The following is a 24,118-nucleotide window of genomic DNA, read 5'->3' on the forward strand; positions in this document are numbered from 1 at the left end:
TGTTGAGTTCTACTATCACCGCTATAGGATCCACAATCTAATAAATAAGAAATTTTTTTCTGGAACTTATTTTATTCAATATAGTTTATCAAATACAATGACATAAAAGTTAATAGAATATATCGCATTAAAAAGTCAAAACAAACTCTTGAAAAACAGAAATAAAATTAGTACTACTCTATACATTTTTCTTAAAATAGAGAAATTATATTATGGAGACATATATTGAAGAACCTTTATAATATAATTTCTCTATTTTAGAAAAAAATATAGAAAATGAAGATAGAGGTGGACTACAAATAATTTTAAATACCACAAAATACTTTAGATGTTTTGAATTTGAAACAGCGAAAATGTGAATATAGATTCAGGAGAGGTCTGTTCTCAAAAAAATAAAAGAGATTCAAGAGATGAAGTTCAATGAAGAGCCGAGAACAATTAGAAAAGAAAAACAAAAAGTGGTCTTCATTAATGATGAAAAACACATATTAACTCTACAAGTTTGGTTCGAAGTGGTAGAAAACAACCGTCTTTCGTCTGCGGAGTTACCAAAAAGTTGTACATAAACAGATCCTGTGAACGTTTGCAAAATCACGATCTTAGAGGTGAGTGTTCGTTGCATAGTGAACAGATTCAGGAGAAACAAGTTGAAGCAAAAGACAAAAAAAAACAACTAAATCAAAGTGGTCCATAGTGATAGAAATACAGTTTCTTATTTTATTTTTTGAGGACTATAATGTATTAAATGATGAGGAACCAAGAATGATGTATATACATATTTCGAGGCTTTCTTTTATTGATACGTTTCAAGAGTGAATATAAGAAACCTTTCTTTAGATGAAATCTGGTTGACCAGTTGATGTCAAGCAACGATGCCACATTCGACTATTGGGATCGACCGACTTTGGATAAGCAATTACTTCAGGGATTGGCAAATACGCGTAATGAGTGTTGATTATGCCTACTGTGATGCCACTGTATCCAGCAAATGCACCATGAACCTGTTTTCATAAGACCAGAAGCTCTTTTAACAAACTTAATGGACTTTAGAAGATTGGGAAACTTCTAAGCCATGAGAGAGTGACTTACAGCGTTTTGTCCAAGAACGGTGCAGAGGATACCATCTGAGGCATTTGCACGGACAGCTCGAATCATGTATGTTGGATCAATGTACTTCACATCTACTGGCATACTTACTTCTTTAAAGTACTTTTTCGTCTATACCAAAAACAACAAGATATAACTATAACTCTTTAATAGATATATCAATCAAACTTTTAGCTTATAAGTAACTAACTAACCTCTTGTTGAATGTGGACACCGAAATCACCAAGTATCGTGTTTCCAGATGCATCTTTTGCATTAGTTTTCTCGAGGAGATTCTGCAACAAAAACGGCCCAAGATGTTAACTAAATCATATCTTTTAAGTGGAGGAAAAAAAGAAGCTCCTCATTACCTGTCCAGCTCCTTCTGCTACACAGATCACAGCGGAGCCTTTTGTTTCGATAAGGTACTTCAAGTGTTTCAGTACACCATTAGGTCCATGAATATTGAAAGGAACCTTTTGAAAGAAGAAGAACAAAAAAACTCAGCAAACATGTTTTTGAAAAATGAAAAAGTATAGCAAAAAATAAAAAATAAAAGTACCTCAGGAATCAAACAGATGTCTACTTGTCCGCTAGCTAAAGAGGCTTGCATGGCAATGAAACCACTGTTACGACCCATCAGTTTCACTATGCCAATGCCATGATAAGCGCTATGTGCCTAACACAAAAGACAAAATCCACATAGCAATTAAGTACTTAAGGTAAAGAGATATAGTGGAGAATATTACATAGAAGGCTGGTTAAGTTACCTCAATGTAGGCAGAGTTTATAGCTCGTTGTGCTTCTTCAACAGCAGTATCAAACCCAAATGTCTTATCCATGTGCAATATATCATTGTCAATGGTCTTTGGCACACCAACTACAGCTACCTTCATCTTTCTTTTGCGGCACTAGAAGTATTAAAAAGCAAGAGAGAATGGTAAACCATCTATCTTCACAAGAACAACATATAGTTTGTAGTGTTTAAGTACGAACCTCATCGTGGATAGCGTTGGCGCCAGCATGAGTGCCGTTTCCACCAAGCACAAAAAGCATGTTGATTCCTCTCTCCTAAGTAAATTTCAAATTTTCAGAATTTCTGAATCTCAGAAAGGTTCCTTAAGGACTTGGAAACCAAATGATATACCTCCATGCTGTCAACAATCTCGCTCACACTGGGACCTCCACGTGAAACTCCAAGCAAGCTTCCTCCAGATAGATGAATGTTCTGTACCACTTTCCTTGATAACTGAAGAAGTTTAAAAGAGCAAAACATTAAACAGAAGAAGAAGAAGCAGATCATAGATTCCAACTTCAAAAAGAGGGAGAATCAAACTTATACCGGCATTTCGGTTAGATCTTTATCAGAGAAGCCTTTGTAACCAAAAGGAATCCCAACAATGTTCTTAACACCATAAATCTCAAGAGTGATGACAATCTGCAAAAATGTATCCAAACACTTTAACACACTACCTCTCCCTCTCTATATAATGCCAAAAGTTTTCAGACAATAATTAAAACTCACATGTCTGATGACATCATTGAGACCAGGACAAAGCCCACCACAAGTGATGATGGCAGCCTTCACTTGTTCCGGTCTGAAGTATATCTTCTCCCTCGGCCCAGCACGGTGAATCCTAATCATCCCCAACAAAAATCACAAATTATAAAAACCAAAAAAAAAGAAAAAAAGATAAAACTCTAATATCAAAACTCAGAATCAAAAAGAGTTACCATTGCTCAACCCAAGAACAGTCGGAATCAATGCACTCAGCTCCAGCAGAAGTTGGTGAAGAATAACTAATAACCTTGAGAAGAACCCTATCATTGTTATTAATGTATCCATGCCATTCTTCATCAGATGGGTACCCACCCACAAAATCTTCCGTCGGAGACCTAAACAATAATAAAAAAAAAATGATTGATTCATAGAAACATGTTATAAACGGAATAAATAAACGACAACAATTTAACTACGTGTATATATATAATATAAATAGATTTTAAAAAAAACACAAGATATAGAACAGTATTCCGCATCATAAAATCATAATGCTACATGTCTAAACATTAATCTTCTATAAAACTTGTCGTCTAGTGATATCTTGAACATTGCATATTAACGATACCAAAGTTTTTAAACTCGAACCTCATCTTGAGACAAAACGTTGAACGGATAGCTTCTGCATCTGGGAAGACGTCAGTGATGTGAGGGATGCTGAATCTTTCCTCGAACTCTCTCTCGTACTTTCTTTTCCAATTCGGATCGCTGAGATCGATCGAAACCGAGGTTTTGCCGTGTTCAACCGCTGAAGCTCGAGTGAAAGAGCTGCGAGAGGAGATCAGCGAGGGATTCGCCGCCGGAGATCTCGGTTTCCGGAGGATTAAAGAGCTGAGACCGTGAGACCTTACGAGGACAGAGCTGTTGCTGTAGGGAATCGAGACGGTGGAGGTGATGATAGGCGGAGAGAGAGTTTCCATGGCGACGAAACTGATGTTTCGGATCGGATCTTTGTTTTTTTGTTTCCTATCAGTCAACTCTGAGTTTTTGACTAAAACCCTTTGAGACTAACGAAGAAGTACGAAACAGACGGATCTAACTAAATAACTTTTGTCTGCGATTCTTTTTTTATTTTATTTTTACAAGTAAAATTGTAAAATCTTTTTAAAAAATGTTATATCTTCATTATTGTAATTTGTTTTCCATTAAATTTTAAATGATTGGAATATTTGTATCCACCAGTCGTAGAAAAATTAATTCAGAAATTATATTCTTCCTAGTTTATAATATAAATTATTCTTAGCTAAAAGTGTGGAGATTTTAAAATTTTACATTCAAAACATTAATAAACTAGGTGTTATGTCCGCGATGCGGACTTAAACATTTTCATAATTTTTGAAAAGTTCTTTGTACACTATATTCGTTATACTAAAATAAATCTTAAAATAACTTAATATTATATTTTTAATTATATAATTAAAAAAATTATTTGATTAATTTAATTATATAGTTTATGTTTTTAACTTTTTTCTAAAATATTTTTTCTGATAACAATACAATATATATATATAGAAATTATCTTCTTCTTTTTTAATTATATTTTTAGATTTTGGATAATTCAATATTCTATTTTTAATTATATAATTAAGAATTTTATTTGATTAATATTTAGTTAGTTATGTTGACAAAAAAATATATTTAGTTATATAATTCATATTATTAACTTCTTACTAAAAGACATTTTCAGATAACAATACAATATATACAGAAATTATCTTTTTTTTAAATTATATTTTCAGATTTTGGATAATTCTTACTATTATTAATTTTAATCAATTGTAACTTTAACGTGAAAGTTCGATTCCAAAAATTTACTTCGCAAATAATAGTATAGATAGATAAAAAGTCAAACAGTCATAGAAAATTAGAATATATTTGGTTACATAGTATTAAGTAATGTAAACAATTGCATTTCAATATGAAAAAATATTTTACAATAAATAACATATGTAACAATAATATTAAAATCGAAGGGAATATATTTTATTTATTTTGTCAAATATTCAATTGAACTACGGTTTTGTCGAAAAGAAAACAAAAAATCATGATTGTTGGTTGCAAATTTTGCAATGTATATGTACCAATAATGTTTTGCCGATGTTTATTTTTAGTTTATTATTTAATTAACGTAGAGTTGACATACTGCAATGCAACTCTATTGAGTGGATGATTCCGGATAAAACTTTTGTTAAATTATTAGAAGAATGAGATCTTTTATTTCGAACTTTAGTCAGTGATCTGGGGAATAAAAGCTTAAAATCCGATAGCCCTTATATTTGAATCTGATTCTTAAGTTGGTTTCAAGAAGTCAAAGGGAGTTAGGAGTCGTACATGTTGACTATTAGAACGTGTTGCATCTCACACACTCATGGTAATGGTCTCTCTTTTCTTTTCTTTTTTCAACAATCAATATATAACAACACACCCCCTATCATCAAAATCCCATTGATTATGCAATCATATGGCACAAGGCATTATGAACACGATTGCAAATATACTGTCCTCTCATATAATGATGATTAAATTATATTTATGCATATAATGTTAAACTGAAATGATAATAGCTAAGCAAAAAAAGAAGAAGAAAAAGAGTACAGATCAAAATAATTCAGAATTCATCAAACAGGCGAATCCACCAAAGTGTGCAACAATCACACTGACCGCAAACCACCACCGGCTTGCAAAGCTTCTTGCAGAGATGTCACAGCGCCTTCATAGTTCAAGAAACCCATGAACCAGAACTCATGATTGTCTACCGATATTACCTGTATGTACTTTTCTGCAGGGTTCACTATGCTTGTTGATGGATTCACTGCTTTTAGTTGATGTAATGGTATCACTACCTGTTTTACAAACAAAACACTAATGTGTTAGCTAATGATCACCGTAGCAAGTTCATTGAAATGAGTAAACAAGAGATGAAAACTGATGTTATCATGTTATTACTCTCACAAATCCTCCACAAAAAGTACAATAAAACCATGATGAAGTTAGAACAAGTAAAGATTTGTTTGTCAATCTAAATGAATCAGACTCTAAGGCAGTTCACTAGATGGTGCTACTAACAATACATAACGAGACATTGTCTTAAGCATCAAACAAAGAAGACACAAAGTGTTAAGTCTTAAAATTGCTGTGACAAGTTAAATGCACTAAATCTAAAGTCCATGGCTTCAAGACTTGGATATATAAAACCATGATGAAGTCAGAACAGGTGAATCTTAAATTTAATGGCTTTCTCACTATAAGACAGCTTAGGGGTGGGCGTTCGGGTACCCGTTCGGATCTATTCGGGTTTCGGGTTTAAAGATTTCAGCCCCATTCGGGTATTTCTAAATTTCGGTTCGGGTTCGGTTCGGATCTTTGCGGGTTCGGTTCGGGTTCGGATAACCCATTTAAACTATTTTAAAAATTTTAATACTCATTATATGCTTAAAATTTCTCAAAATCTAAAACAAAATAACATATTACATATAAATTTGTATAATATATGTCAAAATACCTAAAATTAACATATAAATTGTTTAATTTGAATATTTGGTTAAAAAAAATCGGTTCGGATCTTTGCGGGTTCGGTTCGGGTTCGGATAACCCATTTAAACTATTTTAAAAATTTTAATACTCATTATATGCTTAAAATTTCTCAAAATCTAAAACAAAATAACATATTACATATAAATTTGTATAATATATGTCAAAATACCTAAAATTAACATATAAATTGTTTAATTTGAATATTTGGTTAAAAAAAATCAATAGATATTTCAAGTATTTTGGTGTTTTGAATATATTTGAGCTATTTTAGACTTTTACTTTTGATTATTTATGTATATTTTCAAGTATTTTAGATAAATTAAAAGTATTTTATATATTTTGGATGTGTTTAATATATATTAAATCTAAAAATAAGTAATATATTTAGGTATATAAATTTATTTCGGATACCCGAGATACTTCGATTCGGGTCGGGTTCGATTTCGGTTCTTTAGATACCAAAATTTCGACCCCGTTCGGATGTTTAATCAATTTCGGTTCGGATTCGGTACTACTTTTTCGGATCGGATTCGGTTCGGTTCTTCGGATCCGGGTTTTTTGCCCAGCCCTAAGACAGCTATGAGATATTTTGACTAGCTTAACAGATGACCCATATTGATCACAGAGTTGATATGGTGCCTTCAAAACGACTACAATTCTGATTATACATGTATGAAATTATTTACCTTGTAGTAGCTCCATTCGGTTTGACCACCATTTTTGTAGGAGAGAGGGTTGTCACTACAGTAAGCAAGCTTGGCAGAGGATATATATAGAACTCCCATAACTGGCCCAGCTGAGGTCGACAAGTAACATGCAAAAGAATTCAGCAGCTGCTCTTCTGGAACGGTTTCAAAAGTTTGTCGGAAGATCTTCTCATATCCTCCTTCTGCAAGGACCTTAGTGCTCTGCGCAATTCTTCCCATAGCAGCATCCGCAAAACTCGGAGCAGTTCTCACTGATTGACATAGAAGATTATATGAGAGATTCATTAAAAATTAACCAGAATGAATAAAAAAATCAAGAGAAACGAACAAGACACATCGAATCAAGGAAGAACCAGTTAAAGTTCACACATAAGCACTCTAAGCGTAAATTAAATCGCTTAATTTTCTAAACCCAAATCCAAAGTTTCAGCCAGTCCTAGGTATGAGAGCACTGTGCAGGCATTAGACATTTCCCTCAAATTCCATTGCTCAAACATCTATCCAACTCACTAAGAACTTCAGTTGATCAGAGTGAAACGACTTTATGCGATGATAAGAGAGATCACTCAAATAAACCTTGAATAAAAAATGAACCAATCAATTATCCAATAAAGGAAGATACGAGTCAAAGTTCACACAAACAGTTTAAACCGTAAGCTAAAGCGTATAAAGTTTCTCAAATCCCAAAAAAGTCAATTTCTTTAGCTAGTCATCAGACATTTCCCCTCAACACACATTTGCTACCGTGATCTTAGCTCGATACAAAAGGCTTTGCCCCAATGTTAATGTTCATCCACAGGTAATAGTAATTCCAATTTTTCAAAACAATCAAAAATGTGAAATAAATAGGAAAAACTCACGGTGCTGCCACGTGTTGCCGGCAAGGCTCTCCGTCTTCTTAGCAGCTTCAGCAACCCTCCTTCCCCATCTCCCGAGCGCTCCTTTCACAGACTCCATCGTATCTGATCCAATTCACACACACAGACAAAGAGATATCACAAAAAAATGAACACACATCTCATAAACTTAAGCCATTCTTCACCTTTCAACGAAGCATCCGACGTCTCAGCCGGAGAACGAGCGATATACGGATTAGATCCCGCCGGGTACGACGAAGCGGACTTCTGATCCGGCTCCTGAGACCCGGACACCAGCTCGGGGCTCCAATGCACCGATTTCTTCGATCCAGACGACGTCCTCGCCGGCGGCTGCGCTTCCGCCTGCGCCGCTGCTGGATCGATCCCTTTCGTTTCGATTTCGACCTCCGACAAGGCGATCTCGGCGTTCGCGTCCTCGCCTACCTTCTTCGCCGGTCCTTGATCCGCGGCTTTCGGATCGGCGCTCGGAGACGGGTTCGGATTCGGATCCTTGACAGTCTTCGCATCGGAATCTACCTTCGCCGGCTCCATCGTTTGAAATTTTGGGATCGTTGCGCGTAGGGGGGGCGCGTGAGGTTATCGGAGTTTGAATTTTTGAGCAAGGATGGTATCGTTGGCTTCTTCGCCCTTTTTTTTTTGTCTCTCTCTCTCTCTCTCTCTCTCGGTGAAAAATAAATAAAAATTATATATTTTAATTGGGAGACGGGATTACCGGGGAGATAGGTGACGAACCGTAAGAAGTGACTTGCCATTTTTAAGCGGTTAGGAGAAATTACTGACCGGCTTTAACCGGTGGGCTGGGGCTTTCGTTTCTTTCTCTACGTTTCATGTTGTCATGATTATGATTACACGTTGATTATTCACAAATTTGAATAGAACACATACATACAAGCGAGAAAAGAAGAAATACAGGGAACTAGATCACATGAGCTCAAATTGACAAAACAATTCCCACCCTAAGGAATTATTACTAAACCAAAGCTTACTGTTCTCTCTATCACTGGTAATGGTAATCAACAAGAAAACAATCCACATAAACACCAATCACCAACAATAAAGAGAGCTATTGTCTGGAAATAATTTAAAATTTGCAATAGATTGTGTGGAGAATTTTTTTTCTTTAATTTAAAGATTGTGTAAGTTTGGAATCTTAATCATGTTTATTCGGGAGCCTTTTTTTTGAAACACAGTTATTTTCATTAAAACTCAACATTTTTGAATATAATAAGACAGATCTTTACATCCTCTTGAATATGAAACATGAACTACAACAATAGAAGAAGTTAAGCGAGATAGATCTTCAGACAAAGTTAACCGTGGATTCGAGACGAAGTTTGAATGCATCAATAAGAGTTTCACGAATAAGTCGGACAGTTGAAATTTAGTCACCAAACTTGACGTCGAAGGCAAGCCCTTGCCTGTGATAAAAAAAAACAAGTTAAACTTGATGGCATTTTCTGGTTCCGAATGGAATACTACATAAGATGACAAATCGGAAAATAAAATTAAAAAAGAAGACCAAGGAAACAACTCCGTTCATTGAAAAGAAGAATGGTGATGAAATATTCTCTTCAAAGGAGGAGAATGTTGGAGATGGATAAAATCGCCGGTGAACCCCATGTTAAATTCTTCAAAGATAGAAAATATGTCATTATGCTCAGATTAAAGTCGTCGGTGAACCTACCATAAATCTTAACAGCAAAGCTGAAACACCAAAAGTCCATTAACATGGAATTGACATCTGGTGGGCTTGCAATTAGGTTGACAGACTTACTGGGATGCCTAAATTGTCATTCTCGATCTTGATTAACCTGGGGGTATCCCGAACCTATGGAAAGATCCAGACTAATTTTCAAGGGGAAGTGCAACAGGTGCAACTTTTGTATGGACTTTTCTCCGGGTATTCAAATGGACAGAAAGCATAGACTCATATCCATGTAGGATGTTCAGGTAACACGTGACTTAGTTTCGCATGACAGGTGGATCAAACCTGAAATGTAATGACATCTCAAACTCTTCTACTTACCTCTTTACCACAACCACAAGCTCCCTAGAATGGTTTATTATGTTGGTTAGATAATCTGTGTGCAAGGTGAAAATAAACAAAAAATTTTGCGCTTGGCAAAATAAGAAAATCTGCGGGGAAGCCAACCTTACCAAAACATGGCCTTATGTATCATCAAAAATATCACCACCTTTTGGCAATCTCTTTGGTGGTCAAGCTACGTTTTTGTTCTGCTAGTTAGTCTTTTGGTTAAAATTGTTTCACTATCCACTAGATCATAGGTTTTACTTATTTTACTCTTTCCATGTTTTAATTCGGTCAAATTTTTTGAAATTTTGTATAAATTTTAACATTTTTTTACCAAAAAAAAACTTGGGAAAAGAGATTTTACCGGAAAAAAAAAGCTAGGAAGAGAGGCCTTCCAATGCCTCGACCAAACTAGTTCTATGAACCACATTAGTTGATATATTTTTGGCATAAAAATATGGTAAGGAGCAGCTGTCAAAAAAAAATTTAAGAAATATTACGAAGATACATACAATGAATATAGGGTCAAAGTTAAGGGTCTAAAAATTGTTTACTCATATATATAATGGTTAGGTAGGTTCGAATTGAAAAAATAAGTAATTAAGGGTTTGAGTTTCATGATACTATAGATGAGAATGCGCGTTAGTTGACTGTTTAGTTGTAAGTTACTTGTAACAACCATGTAAACCAAGTAATCTGTCACTAGAATATTGGGGAACGATTTTTCTAATACTTCTAATTTTTCATTAAATTATACTATAGAATCAGCTAATAATTCATATAAAATGAATATAACAAATAAGATGAGTATTGTTATTGTTATTATATTATTATTTTATGTATTACACAAATAAATCATCCCTATTTACCAAAGTAAAAATAAACAATTTATATGTAATTACTATAAATAAATTTATTAAGCTAAAGTAATCGTGATAGATGTTATATGAAATAGACATTATTTATATTAACAAAAAATGATTTATATTAACAGCAAAAGATAAACTATTAAATTGAGTAAAAATATTAAATTATTTTTGTAATTTATTAATTATATTAACATTGACAGCTTCTGCCAGCCTCTGTTCGCAGATACTACCAGTCCAGTTAATATGTTAAAATGATGCAAAAAAAAGGTTAATATATTAAAACGACTATCAATAATACTTTTTCTACATTAAACGATTATAATAATTTCACAAAATAGTTATTAGTTGAAAATTTAAGTAGTTAATTAATATTTTCAGATTCATCAAAAATAACAATAATATATTCAGATAATATAGAGTTGATTATTTACTCGTCACATGAAATATTGGTAAAAAATCGCTTTACTTTTGAGCTGGCACTATAATAACGCGGTTAAGCAAAAAAGAGCAAAACATACTCTCGGTCAACAAGACCTAATAACCAATCTAAACACAACACGTTGGACATATTAGTGGATTTCAGACTAATCTCGACAGAGATAATAAGCACGTGGCAGAGCTCTGTTCATCCGTTTGGTGCTCCTCCATGTAGACCATTCTTCAAGGAAACTTCAGAAATCTAAACACGCCAAATCAAAAGAAGAAAAAAACATAAATAAATAAAGAAAAACACGCAATAATTTTCAAGCCGCCATTGTTTGAATTAATGTATGTGGTTTTGCATGATGAGTGTCACAAAGTCACAACAATAAATAAATAATCAATCCCAACCATCGTATATATATAGAACCTCTCTGCTCTCATTGTTCCACCACACCATCTCAAACAAAGAACAAGAATTTAAACATAAAACACAGTTTCAATTTTCAGAGAGAATCAATCTAAAGATGAGTCCCAAGGCATTGCAAGTAGTGATCTTTCTTGGTTTCTTGGCTACTTCATGTCTCTCTCAATCTCCGGCGCCGGCACCAACCACCACCGTTTCTCCACCGACGTCACTTCCTCCGGTGACAGCTGAAACACCTTCTCCAGTTGCTTCACCGCCGGTTCCAGTTAGCGAGCCAACGCCTGCTCCAACCACCGCTCCAACCACTTCTCCAACAACATCTCCTGTTGCATCTCCTCCTCAAACCGTTGCTCCAACTTCTGGTCCTTCCTCTGGATTAACTCCTACTTCAGCTCCGGCTGCCGGACCAGACGCAGCTGCTGATGCGCCTGGAAGCGCCGCATGGGCTAACCAAGCTTTCCTCGTGGGAACATTTGTTGCCGGAGCATTATACGCTGTCGTTCTGGCTTAGAGATCTTTTGAGTTCGGTGGATGCCTTGATCCTCTGCTTTTCGATTACCGTTTTATTAATTACTTCTTTATCTGTGATTTTTATTATTATTATTTGTATAATTCTTATTGTCATGAGGATGGACATAGAGAGTAGACGATATTATTATCCATTTTTATATAAACTAAAAGTATTCCTTCAAATTATTTGTGTTTTCAATAACAAAATTGTAAGAACGAAGATGGATACTGGCTAGTTGCTTGGACCTTCTGTAAGGCCAACCAACCAAAGATTTGCTCATGCCACAAAATACTCCCTCCGGATTTGAATATATGATGTTTTAGTTTTTTTTTCTTGTATACAAATGTATGATGTTCTACTTTTCATTAATGCATTTTGCTTTTAAAATAAAATGTAAAAAATATAAGTGGTTGAATTTTATTGGGATTCAAATAAATCTTTAAACTAACTAAAAGTAAAACCAAAAAGTATTTGATATAAGTAAGTATTTAATTTCTCTTAATATGTGTGCACAACCTTAAACATCATATATTCAAATCCGGAGGGAGTATAAGAGATGACTAATTGAACATATTTTTATATATTTCAGAATCAAATCATTAAAAGAATATGGACTTTTACTACGTTGACAAAAAAAAGTATGGACTTTTAGTACAATGATAAACGTGAAAGAAGAAAGATAATGCGAAACACATTTCATATCAACTCGTTTTAGATAAACGTCCACATATGTTGATGTACCAAAAACACAGGAAGTATCACATAATATTTCACATTAGTCTACAATCTACATCACAAAAAAAAAATGCTAATTTGGAACTAAAGCCGACTTGAAATGGAAAGTACATTGTTGAAAAAAGAAACGAAAATGAAATTGTGATATTAACAGAAAAAAAAAAGTTGTTAATATCACAAATTGAGATTTATGGTTAGAAATAAAAGGTTGATGGTCTCCTAAGAGAAGTGGCCGTTATGAATTATGTCATTCTAAATAGAAAAGGATGATATCTGCGTGTAACGAGATTGAAAGATAAATTTTCAAGATTTGTGTTACTGTCTTCCTGAGAATCTTGCGATTTGTGAGCAGTTGGATTTTCTTATAGAAATACTTGTAAATTTCGTATATAGGTTTCTTGTTAGTTATGTTTAACATAATCTAGTTAAATGTTTCTTGACAAACGAAACTATACTGATTGATATCTTATACATCACATCACACAAAACTTTAAGGGAGTGTATTCAACTCAGAGTTTTAGGTGGTTTGTGTTAAAATGACAAATCTACTGTTATTGAAAAGTGAATTTTAAAAACTCATTTAAAATCCACTGTTATTGAACTTGACATTTTATAAAATCCTCTGAAATCCACTGTTATTGAAAATATTTTAAGTTGTGAAATTTTAAAGTTTTCAGGTTATTTAAGAGTGTTTGAGTGGAGTTTCTTAGTTAAAAAAATTAAAACTCAAATCTCATAGTTTTAGGTGATATTGTAGAGTGGTTTAATAAAAATCATTTTATTATCTGCAATTCCTTAAAATCATATTGAATACACCCCCTAAAGTGCTTAAAATTTCAGCATTAAAACAGTTACGTGTTGACTTTCAGATAAGATCATGCGGAGAGGAAGAAAACTTAGGAGAAGTTGTACTTGTCAAACATACAAAAAAAAACTTTACCAATCCTTTAGCTGCTGCTTCTTCTCATTCTTCAACATTTTTTTCCTTTTTGTCTTTTTTGTTTTGCTTTCCCAAAGCATTAACAATGTCAAAAACCAAATCCGTATCTTTTTTTTTTTTTTTTTTTAAAATCCAAATCCGTATCTTCAATAGAGTTTTAATCCAGTGTAGACTACCAGAAACAAGTCCAATCCCGTATTTTTTTTTTTTTTTTTTTTGAAAATCCAAATCCGTATCTTCAATAGAGTTTTAATCCAGTGTAGACTACCAGAAACAAGTCCAATCATGGCGTCTCTTCTCAAACTTGCAAGTTACAACTCCACATTACTCCAAGAACTCAACAAACATGAGAGGCAAGAAACTCCGCAAACATCAAATCACGCACTTCCTCTTTCCATTCCTCTTCGTCTCTTTCTTCATCCACAGTCACAAGAACAAGGGAAAAACAATTTTTGTATTCGAACACCAAGCAAATCGACGAACCCCAAGCTTCTACTCGAGCTAACTCTTCCACCTGGACAAATAAACCAAATCCAAAAACCGAACAGACAATGATTCTGATATAAATACTGAGTGGGTTTTGCTCTAATGTATTTTGGATTATGGATTTTATCCGACCGAACATGAGCCCGAATGAATATCTAAAAATCTGAAAATTCAATATTCAAAACTCGAACATGAGCCCGGATGAATATCTAAAAATCTGAAAATTCAATATTCAAAACTCGAACTCTATTCCGAATAATTACCCAAAATACTCTAAAATGTTGTTGAACACCTAAAATAAATATTTATTACAAGAATAATTAATTCAAATACTTATTTTAATATATTTTTTTATTTGGTCAAGACTAAATTTTTTTTTATCTTTAGACCATTGCATTTGAAATTCAGTTATGAATAGATTTACTTTAGTTCAGTGGAGCTTTATTTTGAATTTTAGATAATGCTTTTTTACTTTTATAGAGTTTTTAGTTGGTAGTTTGAATTATGTTATTCTCTTCTCAACGACTATTTTTGAATCATTTCATCAAATTTTTGTTATACTAAAAGGTATTTAAACTTGCGAAATTTATAAACTAAAATGCATATTTATGAATCACAGACAAATATTCGGATAATCGAAACTTTACGTAGAATCGAACATGAAGTTCAAACGAGTTCAACTAGATTTACGATGTGTTACTATATCCGAACCAAGCGCAAGAAACCCAAACCAAACCGAATCCTAATCGAACTTTAAGAATCTTTAAATAAGTCAAATATCATGCCTCGAAAGATCCGAAAAGCCGATTGGACCCGAACCAAACCCGATCGAACACCTGAATACCTATGCTAGTTCCAACCACGGTCTTAGCTCGAGAAATAAGAGGAGGAGCGTTGTGCACAGTCTTGTAAACTGGAAAGGAACAACGAATAAGAAGAGGTAGACGTGGTGGCGTTTACTGCTTTGAGTAAGATTGCGTCGTAGACGTAGACGTGGTGGCGTTTACTGCTTTGAGTAAGGTTGTGTCGTCATAGCTGGAGTTGTGACAGGGAAAAAACTTGGCCGATGATGAGTTGATGTCCAGAGCTAGTTTCAGAAGAGTTCGTAGTTTGAAGTAATCTGAATGTTTACATTTGATTGACCCAACAGGGAAAATATCGGAGAAGAACTTCGTATCTTCAAGGTCCTGTCACCTGTCTGATTCAGTCATCAGGGAGATGATCGCACATACCTGTTCAGTTTTTAGTTTCTTTCCCTCTTTTTTCTTTGGTCGAGAGAACATTAACTTTTTTGGGCCGTGCCTATATTTTTGGCGTAATCTACTACATATACTATTGCGGATTTTTATTGTTTTATCTCGTTGCAATATCATTTCTTTACTACATAAACTATCTTTCCTTAAAATATCCAAAGACAAAAATGAGGATAAAACTCGGCAAAACATACAAATATTCAGAGTGTATTAAATTAGAGTTTCAAAAAGTTCATAATTCACAACAATCATGCCAACAAAATGATGATTGACTTTTTATATAACCAAACTTCTGATAAAAACAAATGAACTCAAAAACATATGTGAAAAATTGCAATCCATGATACTTCCGATACAAAAACAAAGAGCTCAAGTAAAATTCGCAAAAAAAGATTACCATTTTTCTAGTGATAGTTTAGGCGTCAAAACCATAACATACTTGTCACTCGTAGAAGACCACCGTTACCAGAGATTGATAGAGTCACACAATTAGGAGCTGGGACTAATGAGTGGAACCTTACCGGTGATTGATAAACCATAGCCTTTAAGTCCAACGTAATGAGCTGGATTATTCGTCATCACCTTCATCGTTCTAACTCCAAGATCCCTCAGTATCTGCATCATCCAATCTTTGATTTTTAATCTTTGCAGATATTAAATAAAAACAGAGAAAGTAATCGAGTTTAGTTTATTACTTGTGCTCCAATGCCGTATTCTCTTGAAACACCCTCCGTTTGATCTGAAGTGTTGTCATACGTACGAGGCTTGTGTGTTAGGTCAATGCCATTAGCTTCAGGACCACGTAAGTACACAAACACACCTCTCCCAGTTTCTTCAATCTGTCTCATAGCGATTGCTAATTGCTTTCCACCAGAGCCGTTTCCAAATATATCATCTGTGATACATTCCGCGTGTACTCTCACCAGAACATCCTTCCCATCTCCCACTTCTCCCTGTGATTCTTATCAAAGTTTAGCACAAGATACAAAGGGATGAGTCTCAAGTTAGGGTTTTGTTTTATTACTTTGACCATTGCAATGTGCTCAACTCCATCAAGCAATGACTTGAAGCAATATGCTTTAAATGGTCCCCACATCGTCGGTATAGGCGCAACCGCAGTAAACTCGACCAGTCTCTCTCTTTTCCTTCGGTATCTACCAAACAAAGAGGAAGAGCATCAGTAACTTTAGAACTGAGAGTTGTAAGTAGTTGATCTTGAAGTGTTTGTATTGTACCTGATTAGATCGGCGATTGAGATGATTTTCAAGTTGTTCTCTTGAGCAAACTGGCGGAGTCTTGGTAACCTAGCCATTGAACCATCGTCATCTACAATCTCACACAAAACAGAAACAGGTTCCAAACCAGCTAACACAGTTAGATCAACAGAGGCTTCTGTGTGCCCTGCTCTTTTAAGAACACCGCCTTCTCTGTATCTCAAAGGAAAGATATGACCAGGGCGATTGAAATCTTGAGGCTTTGAATCTTTTGATGCAAGTGCTAATATTGTCTGTGCCCTGTCCCGAGCCGAGACACCTGTCGATGTTCCGTTCTTGGCATCCTGACAGCATTATTTTCATCAGAACACTAACAGAGTCGTAACAAAACAACAAAAGGTTTTGTACATACCACAGAAACAGTGAAGGCCGTGCGGAGTTTCTCCTCGTTCTCCTTCCGCGTCACCATTAAAGGAAGCTCTAACCTCTCCAAGTCTTCTCCTTTCATACTCACACAAACGATCCCAGTCCCATGCTTCACCACAAAAGCCATAGCTTCAGGTGTCACCAACGATGCAGCCATTATCAAATCTCCTTCATTCTCTCTATCCTCATCATCCACAACAATCACCAACTGCAAAAGACAAAACAATCACTTAAAGATCCTGTCCCTCTTAACGCTTTTGTGCTACTAATACAAACCTTGCCCTGACGAATATCCTCGATAGCTTGCGGAATAGATGCAAATCCATCAGTAGGACGATCAAGATCAAACTCTTCAGATGAAACCATTGTCGTGGGAATCATTTCTGCTGCTAACGTTCCGAAAGAAACCAAATCCGGCTGCGACTCAATCCCCATTGATCCATTATTACTCTTGGAGGAGGAGGAGGAGGAAGAGAAGACACCTCCTTCCTCAGACATCACTCCCATTCTAACATTGTTTAATCTCTTTGGTATAATCTTAGGACACATCCATGTCTTCCTAAATGGTCTTGTCCTCGTAACATCACTGAAGAAAAAAAGAATCATCAGACACACATGCTCATAAAGGCCTTAAACCTAAATCGCGTTTCAATTGCGGAAACGCAAACGCGCACACAGAGCGATTCAAATTAACGCGATTCAACCAATCAAACAGCCAAACCTTATCGAAACTATCAAATTCAAATTGCAGAAACGCAAGCAACGACTATATAACACAAACGCGCGCGCAGACAGCTAAGAGATAGCGATTCGACCAATCAATTCAAATTGAGATTACCGCGAGGGAAAAAGATGCGTTGAGTCGCATCGAAGATTGAGTGACGCCATTCTCTTGTTTCGTCCAGAGAGAGAGAGATAGAGAGCGAAGCACCGCCACAAAACTACTGAGCTTGCCGGTGATCTTTCTCTGCTGATGTGGCATTTTTGTAAGATGTTTTTTTTTGTTCTTTTATGGATAAGCACGAGGACTGTTTCCTCGATAACGGCGTCGTTTGCGTATTTAATACGATGTCGTGTTCGATGGAAACACCTTTTTGTAAGATTTTTGTTTTTAAAATACCTTAAATTGCATAAACTTTCGACTATAAATAGAGCAAAATAGGAAAGTTAAGTTTTTTAGTTAGTCGAATGTGCGATTTGGAAAAGACTGTGAAAGTAATGCATTTTTTTTTATTTCAAATATGTTTTTTAAAAGACTAGATTTTTAAAATAATTTTTTCAGTGTTCTAAAACATACTAGATGTTCTCTTACGGCTAGTTGTATATGTGAACACTTAAATAGGATATATGTGGATATATGTTTTGACATAAAATATAAATATAAGACTTAACATATATACATTAGTTTTAGAAGACTGAACAAAAATATATTTCAAATATAGTTTTATCTTTAATAATTAGTCAAACATATATTAGTAGTTTCAAATTATTAAAAATATTTTAAATATATAAAGATGATAACATATAAATTTAAATTTATTTTCAAACAGATAAAATAATAGTTAAAATCATATAAATACCCAAAATAAGTAACCGTTAATATGAAATTGATAAAATATTTAATATTATTAATTGTTTAATTTTCAGTATTAATATATAAAATCGGTGCATAATATTCGCTGATAGTATTATACATCTGAACTATATATATCTACATATAAACTATATAACATCAAATGGTACAACTGACTACTATATAACGTCTATACGCCATTTAAACAAACACTTAGATTTTAGAACACTAGATATTTTAAAGTAATATTATTTATTTATCACACATTAGTAACGGTAAATTGTTAAAAATGTATTTGTTTTTATATCAGTAATATAGGTATAAAGCTATTTACTGGAATGTGGTTAAATCGATTCTGTATGGAGAAAAATTACTTAGAGGCAAAATTACTCCAACTCGTCTTTGTTTTTGTTTCTAAAATATAGATTTTTGTTTTTCCTTTATTTATAAAGGAAAATAATGCATTCCACTATAATTTTTCTTCTATAATTTGCTTTATATGTAGATATCTGTATTTAGAAAAATACATTGGGGTAAAATTCATCTCAGAATCTCTATTTTAGAGATAAAAATAGAAAAATACATTTGAGATAGTTTTAGAACATAAAGATAGGGGAAACTATTTTTGTGATATTTGAATTCAGTGATATGTAACAAGATATGGTTTAAATATTAAGTTTCAAATTTTCAATGGTACCAGAGTTATAAACTTGCAAGTCGAAAGAATCAAAGAACTAAACTTGTTAACTAAATAAAATTAAAAGGCAATAAAAAATTCACTCTTGTTGCTATCACCAAGGGCCAACAGCTCGTCTCCTTTTGCATTGCCACGAAAGTCATCATCCCATAGCTTAATCTAATAATTTCTAAAAGGATTAGAGACAAATAAAAGCCATATAATCCAATTATTACAGCTTTTAAAAGGGATGATTAGATTAGCATGAAAATAAGACAGACTGTGTATATAAAGCATTCTTGGTTTAAGCAATTAACCAACAAAAAACTTTAAGAACTCTGATAACAAAACTTCTACAGCTTAAGAAACCAAAAAAACTTCTACAGTTTATAAAGTTCTAAAAACATTAAACTGTGGTTCATAGGTATGAATCGTATATTTGTATGATAAGTATGTATGAATCGTATATTCTCATCTAAATTAAATACAGTAGCGTGTTGGAAAATTCCTTTCTACGTTGTGTTTGAGCCGAGCTGAGTTGATTAGAGTAAGCCGAGCCGTCATTTTCCCTTGATTTTTTTCATTAAACTGTTTTTACTCTTTTTTTCTCAGTCGAGTTCCAGTGATACCGGAAGAAGCCTCGAGGTAACTGGGTATAGCCGGTGGACCCCTCAATTTATTGGATTCTTTTGGTTTATTTCATTTACCAAAAAAAACTCAACAATATCTACTTACTCAAACATGTTTTTTTCAGAGTTAAAAAAAAAAATCTACTTACTCAACCATGGTTACATTCTAACCCAAGCTGAGTTTATTTAACGAGAGAGAAAGTCTGAAACCAAAGCTTGTTCATATGGAAAACAAAGAACTCTGTCTCTCTCTCCCCCCTCTCTGTGAGTAGAATCTCCCCCATTGTTTTTAATTTCTCTCTTCCTTCAAAGTATGCTGTATTCTTGATGGGTTATAAGAGGGAAAAGATCATCAAGTACTAGATGCATTAAACTGAGAATTAAACAAACAAAAAATCATTATTAGACCCTTTTGTAGTGTTGTTTGATGATGAAGAGATTAAGCAGTTCAGATTCAGTGGGTGGTCTCATCTCTTTATGTCCCACTACTTCCACAGGTTCTTTTCTTATACCAATGTTTTAAAGTTAATTTTCAAACAAGCCCTTAAATTTCATAATTTTAACCACAAATTCCTAAATTTTGGCAAACAGATCAGCCGAATCCAAGAAGATACGGGAGAGAATTTCAGTCGATGCTTGAAGGTTACGAGGAGGAAGAAGAAGAAGCCATAACCGAGGAAAGAGGACAAACCGGTTTAGCCGAGAAGAAGAGACGGTTAAACATTAACCAAGTTAAAGCCTTGGAGAAAAATTTCGAGTTAGAGAACAAGCTTGAGCCTGAGAGGAAAGTGAAGTTAGCTCAAGAACTTGGTCTCCAACCTCGTCAAGTAGCTGTTTGGTTTCAGAACCGCCGTGCGCGGTGGAAGACAAAACAGCTTGAGAAAGATTACGGTGTTCTCAAAACGCAATACGATTCTCTCCGCCATAACTTTGATTCCCTCCGCCGTGACAATGAATCTCTTCTTCAAGAGGTAACAAAATTCAGACAAGGGTTATTTAAAGTTGAGATCTCTGAGACTTTTTTGTTTGTTTTGTCTTGATGCAGATCGGTAAACTAAAAGCTGAGCTTAACGGAGAAGAAGAAGACGATGTTGATGTTGATGAAGAAGAGAACAACGCGGCGACGATGGAGAGTGATGTTTCCGTCAAGGAAGAAGAAGTTTCGTTACCGGAGCAGATCACGGAACCGCCGTCTTCTCCTCCGCAGCTTCTAGAGCATTCCGACAGTTTCAATTACCGGAGTTTCACCGACCTCCGCGACCTTCTTCCGTTAAAGACCGCGGCTTCCTCCGTCGCCGCCGCTGGATCGTCGGACAGTAGCGATTCGAGTGCCGTGTTGAACGAGGAAAGTAGCTCTAACGTTACGGCGGCTCCGGCGACGGTTCCCGGCGGCAGTTTCTTGCAGTTTGTGAAAATGGAGCAGACGGAGGATCACGACGACTTTCTGAGTGGAGAAGAAGCGTGCGGGTTTTTCTCCGATGAACAGCCACCGTCTCTGCACTGGTATTCCACCGTTGATCAGTGGAACTGAGGCTTTGATCACCGGGAGAGATTTTGAATTGGCTTAAAATGCTCTGTTATTTTTCTACGTGGATTAGCCGGAGAGGATTGAAAAAGCGGAGGGCGGAATGGGAATAATGGTGAAATTGTAAGGGTTCGGGAAATAATTAATTAGGGTGATTTTTGTAATTATGCGCTCTCTTGCGTTTCGTGCAGTTCTTGTAATTAAGGATCATGCGAATTTGAGAAAGGGGTGGAAAAATTCAAAAGGGCGAAAACTAGACTTGGAATCTTTTATCTTCTCGACAAAAACAAAAACGAAAAAAATCTACCAGCCTTTTTCAGAAAACCATGAACCATGAAATTAGTATGATCCTGCATAAATTTGTTTTTGGGTTAATATATCTTCACATGAATTTGTTTTAAATTCCTTATAAATTGACATCATTATAATAATATTAAAACATTGCATATAATAATATAAACAATATTTGTATAATTTTTTATATAACATTTAGATTGATTTTTTTGTGAACATTTAAATTGATATCCCAACAATCTTCTACTCAAACAAAAATTGAAAACATATAAATTTGTATTCACAATAATATATATAAAAGATAAATAAGACAAATTTGTGGATTCACACTAATATTACTGATTAGTTTAACAGATTTACACAAATTTAAATCTATTTAAATCAATTTAAAACGGTTTAAACCTATATGAGTTGCATAAATCAAATTTTAAAAAATCGTTTCGATTATATCCGATTTTTCAGATATATCAATTTTTAGAACATTAAAATTTTATTTATCCTTTTTTGATTAGCCATTTTTTAAACAAAAAATCGAGCTGATGTAATACTCTTTTAGCCAAAAGATGGCCAACAAGATTTCATGTATCCAAAGGATCTGACTTTCGATATTATTTTTCTTTAAAAACTTTAGCAAAGAAAGAGTTTGGCTTCTTCCATAATTATTTTGCTAATAAAGCACTATTAAAATTATGTAAATGCCAAAATCATAATATCATTCATCTTGTCGTCTTCTTTATCTCTGCACGTTTTATCTTATGACTATCAATGCATACTTTTAACATTTTTACTACTGCTCCACTAGAATATTATCTTAGGTAATCTAAAACATGATATCACTAGCCAAGGCAACTGGTTTTTTCAATACTTCTTTCCCTTCTTTTGTAACTGAATTGTATTTACTTTCAATAAATTCCATAAGATTCATTTATTTCCATCAGGGATCTATATTAATTTTAAATTTAATATGGATAAAGGTGACAATGACATAAACGTGTTAAAAGTTATTAGCGCTCTATATGTGCCTTCATAGGTGCCACTGAAAATAGTAACTGCATTAAGAAATTTTGAAGCGTTACGAATTAGAGTAGCATAAACTCGAGTGTTTCATACTTTCTCAGATTCTCTACAGGCTTTTAAACGTAATGTCACATTTTCTTGCACCAGCGTATTTATTTTATGTTGTACCACTCTTTTTATGACACTACTTTGCACTACTTTCATGTACCATGTGAGTGATTAGTTTCATAAAAATAGTACAATTCGCGTACTATCATTATAGAATGATCTCAGAAAGCCGTAAAGGATAACATTTAGGTATTTGTTATGAGTGGCTTTTACATTAGTTGAAACTTGAAAGTGTCTAAAAATGGATGTAACAGTGGATAAGTTCATGATATATGTTTGTCTTTTAGGGAGCTGATGAGGCCAAATAAGGAGAACCTTCGCATGTAGAATACGATTTTTTTTTCGTGAAGACTAGCATAATACTCAAATAGGTATGTTCGCTCTATTCAGAGTAGCATGTTTGAGAAGTGTAAGTGGGTTGAGTGAGAAGTCTCCTTTTGCACTCCTTGTCTATGGCATTCCTCTTGCAAATTAGTTAATCTATAGACAATTTTTTTGTGAGTAAACTAAGCATAATGAATACTATCAAAATATTGTACTTGGATTATATATTTCAATAGTTAGATTATGGTATGTTACAAAAAAAAAAGATTATGGTATCAGAAATAATTATACACCAAAATATTAGAATAAAACTAGAAAATAGAAGACATCATTTCGAAATTATTTGATAACTTACAATTTGTTAAATAATTTTAAATGAAATTGTAGGCAAGTAAATAAAATTTAGTCTACAATAAAATTATGGTATCAAAAGTTTAAGTATATTATTATTGTCTCAAAATGATGATGATATAAAATTAGTAATAAATAGTAATATTAAACACTAGATACTTTATGATTTCTACCCCTTGGATTTGTTAATTTTATCGTTGTATTGGTTGGTAAAAAAGCGGTAAGACATAGACAACAAACAATGAAAAAACTCATTTTTTACATTCATATAGTACATAAAAAGACATTTTTATATTCAATATCGATCTAACATATTAATAGCGTGGAGCTTAATTGTCTCAAGATTGTATCATTAGGTTCGCTTGTTCAGATTTGATTTGATTCTAATTCGAGTTATTCAAGATCGATCTAACATATTAATTGTATCACTAGATTCTAACCCTCCCTTCGAAGGGCGGGGCGGGTATATTTTTTGATCCGCGCTTTTAAGCACGAAATCAATATTTTTGGTGAAAAAATTATTTACGTAATGAAAATTATGA

General features: G+C 34.1%; 5 protein-coding genes across 5 annotated transcripts; 2 read left to right on the plus strand and 3 right to left on the minus strand.

The window, feature by feature from the left end:
* Positions 1-647: 647 nt before the first annotated feature.
* On the minus strand, positions 648-3,664 carry LOC106307345 (ATP-dependent 6-phosphofructokinase 5, chloroplastic). The gene is made up of 12 exons (XM_013744275.1): positions 3,236-3,664; positions 2,821-2,982; positions 2,612-2,723; positions 2,429-2,524; positions 2,234-2,335; positions 2,083-2,157; positions 1,857-1,997; positions 1,649-1,765; positions 1,458-1,562; positions 1,302-1,382; positions 1,090-1,218; positions 648-1,001 (listed from the first exon to the last, which is right to left on the minus strand). The coding sequence occupies exons 1-12, from the start codon at positions 3,565-3,567 to the stop codon at positions 834-836; spliced, it is 1,620 nt and encodes a 539-aa protein (XP_013599729.1). The 5' UTR covers positions 3,568-3,664; the 3' UTR covers positions 648-833.
* Positions 3,665-5,133: 1,469 nt separating this feature from the next.
* Positions 5,134-8,437, minus strand: LOC106307593 (GLABRA2 expression modulator). The gene is made up of 4 exons (XM_013744587.1): positions 7,931-8,437; positions 7,749-7,850; positions 6,868-7,139; positions 5,134-5,490 (listed from the first exon to the last, which is right to left on the minus strand). Exons 1-4 carry the CDS (start codon positions 8,295-8,297, stop codon positions 5,299-5,301), a joined length of 933 nt encoding a protein of 310 aa, XP_013600041.1. The 5' UTR covers positions 8,298-8,437; the 3' UTR covers positions 5,134-5,298.
* A 3,058-nt stretch (positions 8,438-11,495) lies between these two features.
* LOC106309646 (classical arabinogalactan protein 2-like) lies at positions 11,496-12,208 on the plus strand. The gene has a single exon (XM_013746721.1). It carries the CDS (start codon positions 11,615-11,617, stop codon positions 12,023-12,025), a length of 411 nt encoding a protein of 136 aa, XP_013602175.1. The 5' UTR covers positions 11,496-11,614; the 3' UTR covers positions 12,026-12,208.
* Positions 12,209-15,636: 3,428 nt separating this feature from the next.
* On the minus strand, positions 15,637-18,074 carry LOC106307196 (monofunctional riboflavin biosynthesis protein RIBA 2, chloroplastic). Its single transcript, XM_013744073.1, has 7 exons — positions 17,918-18,074; positions 17,356-17,665; positions 17,066-17,287; positions 16,675-16,997; positions 16,464-16,593; positions 16,135-16,392; positions 15,637-16,054 (listed from the first exon to the last, which is right to left on the minus strand). The coding sequence occupies exons 1-7, from the start codon at positions 17,965-17,967 to the stop codon at positions 15,929-15,931; spliced, it is 1,419 nt and encodes a 472-aa protein (XP_013599527.1). The 5' UTR covers positions 17,968-18,074; the 3' UTR covers positions 15,637-15,928.
* A 2,066-nt stretch (positions 18,075-20,140) lies between these two features.
* On the plus strand, positions 20,141-21,749 carry LOC106312514 (homeobox-leucine zipper protein ATHB-6-like). Its single transcript, XM_013750068.1, has 4 exons — positions 20,141-20,221; positions 20,376-20,454; positions 20,549-20,928; positions 21,003-21,749. The coding sequence occupies exons 2-4, from the start codon at positions 20,385-20,387 to the stop codon at positions 21,486-21,488; spliced, it is 936 nt and encodes a 311-aa protein (XP_013605522.1). The 5' UTR covers positions 20,141-20,221; positions 20,376-20,384; the 3' UTR covers positions 21,489-21,749.
* Positions 21,750-24,118: the final 2,369 nt, after the last annotated feature.

The sequence above is a fragment of the Brassica oleracea genome, chromosome C8 (assembly GCF_000695525.1).
Source record: "Brassica oleracea var. oleracea cultivar TO1000 chromosome C8, BOL, whole genome shotgun sequence".
NCBI classification, from domain to species: Eukaryota; Viridiplantae; Streptophyta; class Magnoliopsida; order Brassicales; family Brassicaceae; genus Brassica; species Brassica oleracea.

What these genes read in the sequence shown, in the direction of transcription:
- LOC106307345 (XM_013744275.1), bottom strand. Translation starts at nt 3,567, where the DNA reads ATGGAAACTCTCTCTCCGCCTATCATCACCTCCACCGTCTCGATTCCC. An exon ending in TGTTCTTGGGTTGAGCAATG is followed by an intron (nt 2,724 to 2,820) that starts GTAACTCTTTTT and finishes GGGGATGATTAG; the next exon opens with GATTCACCGTGCTGGGCCGA. An exon ending in CCAACGCTATCCACGATGAG is followed by an intron (nt 1,998 to 2,082) that starts GTTCGTACTTAA and finishes TAATACTTCTAG; the next exon opens with TGCCGCAAAAGAAAGATGAA.
- LOC106307593 (XM_013744587.1), bottom strand. Translation starts at nt 8,297, where the DNA reads ATGGAGCCGGCGAAGGTAGATTCCGATGCGAAGACTGTCAAGGATCCG. An exon ending in GTCGGATGCTTCGTTGAAAG is followed by an intron (nt 7,851 to 7,930) that starts GTGAAGAATGGC and finishes GAATTGGATCAG; the next exon opens with ATACGATGGAGTCTGTGAAA. An exon ending in CGGCAACACGTGGCAGCACC is followed by an intron (nt 7,140 to 7,748) that starts GTGAGTTTTTCC and finishes TATGTCAATCAG; the next exon opens with TGAGAACTGCTCCGAGTTTT.
- LOC106309646 (XM_013746721.1), top strand. Translation starts at nt 11,615, where the DNA reads ATGAGTCCCAAGGCATTGCAAGTAGTGATCTTTCTTGGTTTCTTGGCT.
- LOC106307196 (XM_013744073.1), bottom strand. Translation starts at nt 17,967, where the DNA reads ATGGCGTCACTCAATCTTCGATGCGACTCAACGCATCTTTTTCCCTCG. An exon ending in AGGATATTCGTCAGGGCAAG is followed by an intron (nt 17,288 to 17,355) that starts GTTTGTATTAGT and finishes TGTCTTTTGCAG; the next exon opens with TTGGTGATTGTTGTGGATGA. An exon ending in TCAATCGCCGATCTAATCAG is followed by an intron (nt 16,594 to 16,674) that starts GTACAATACAAA and finishes TTTGTTTGGTAG; the next exon opens with ATACCGAAGGAAAAGAGAGA.
- LOC106312514 (XM_013750068.1), top strand. Translation starts at nt 20,385, where the DNA reads ATGATGAAGAGATTAAGCAGTTCAGATTCAGTGGGTGGTCTCATCTCT. An exon ending in ATGTCCCACTACTTCCACAG is followed by an intron (nt 20,455 to 20,548) that starts GTTCTTTTCTTA and finishes TTTGGCAAACAG; the next exon opens with ATCAGCCGAATCCAAGAAGA. An exon ending in ATGAATCTCTTCTTCAAGAG is followed by an intron (nt 20,929 to 21,002) that starts GTAACAAAATTC and finishes GTCTTGATGCAG; the next exon opens with ATCGGTAAACTAAAAGCTGA.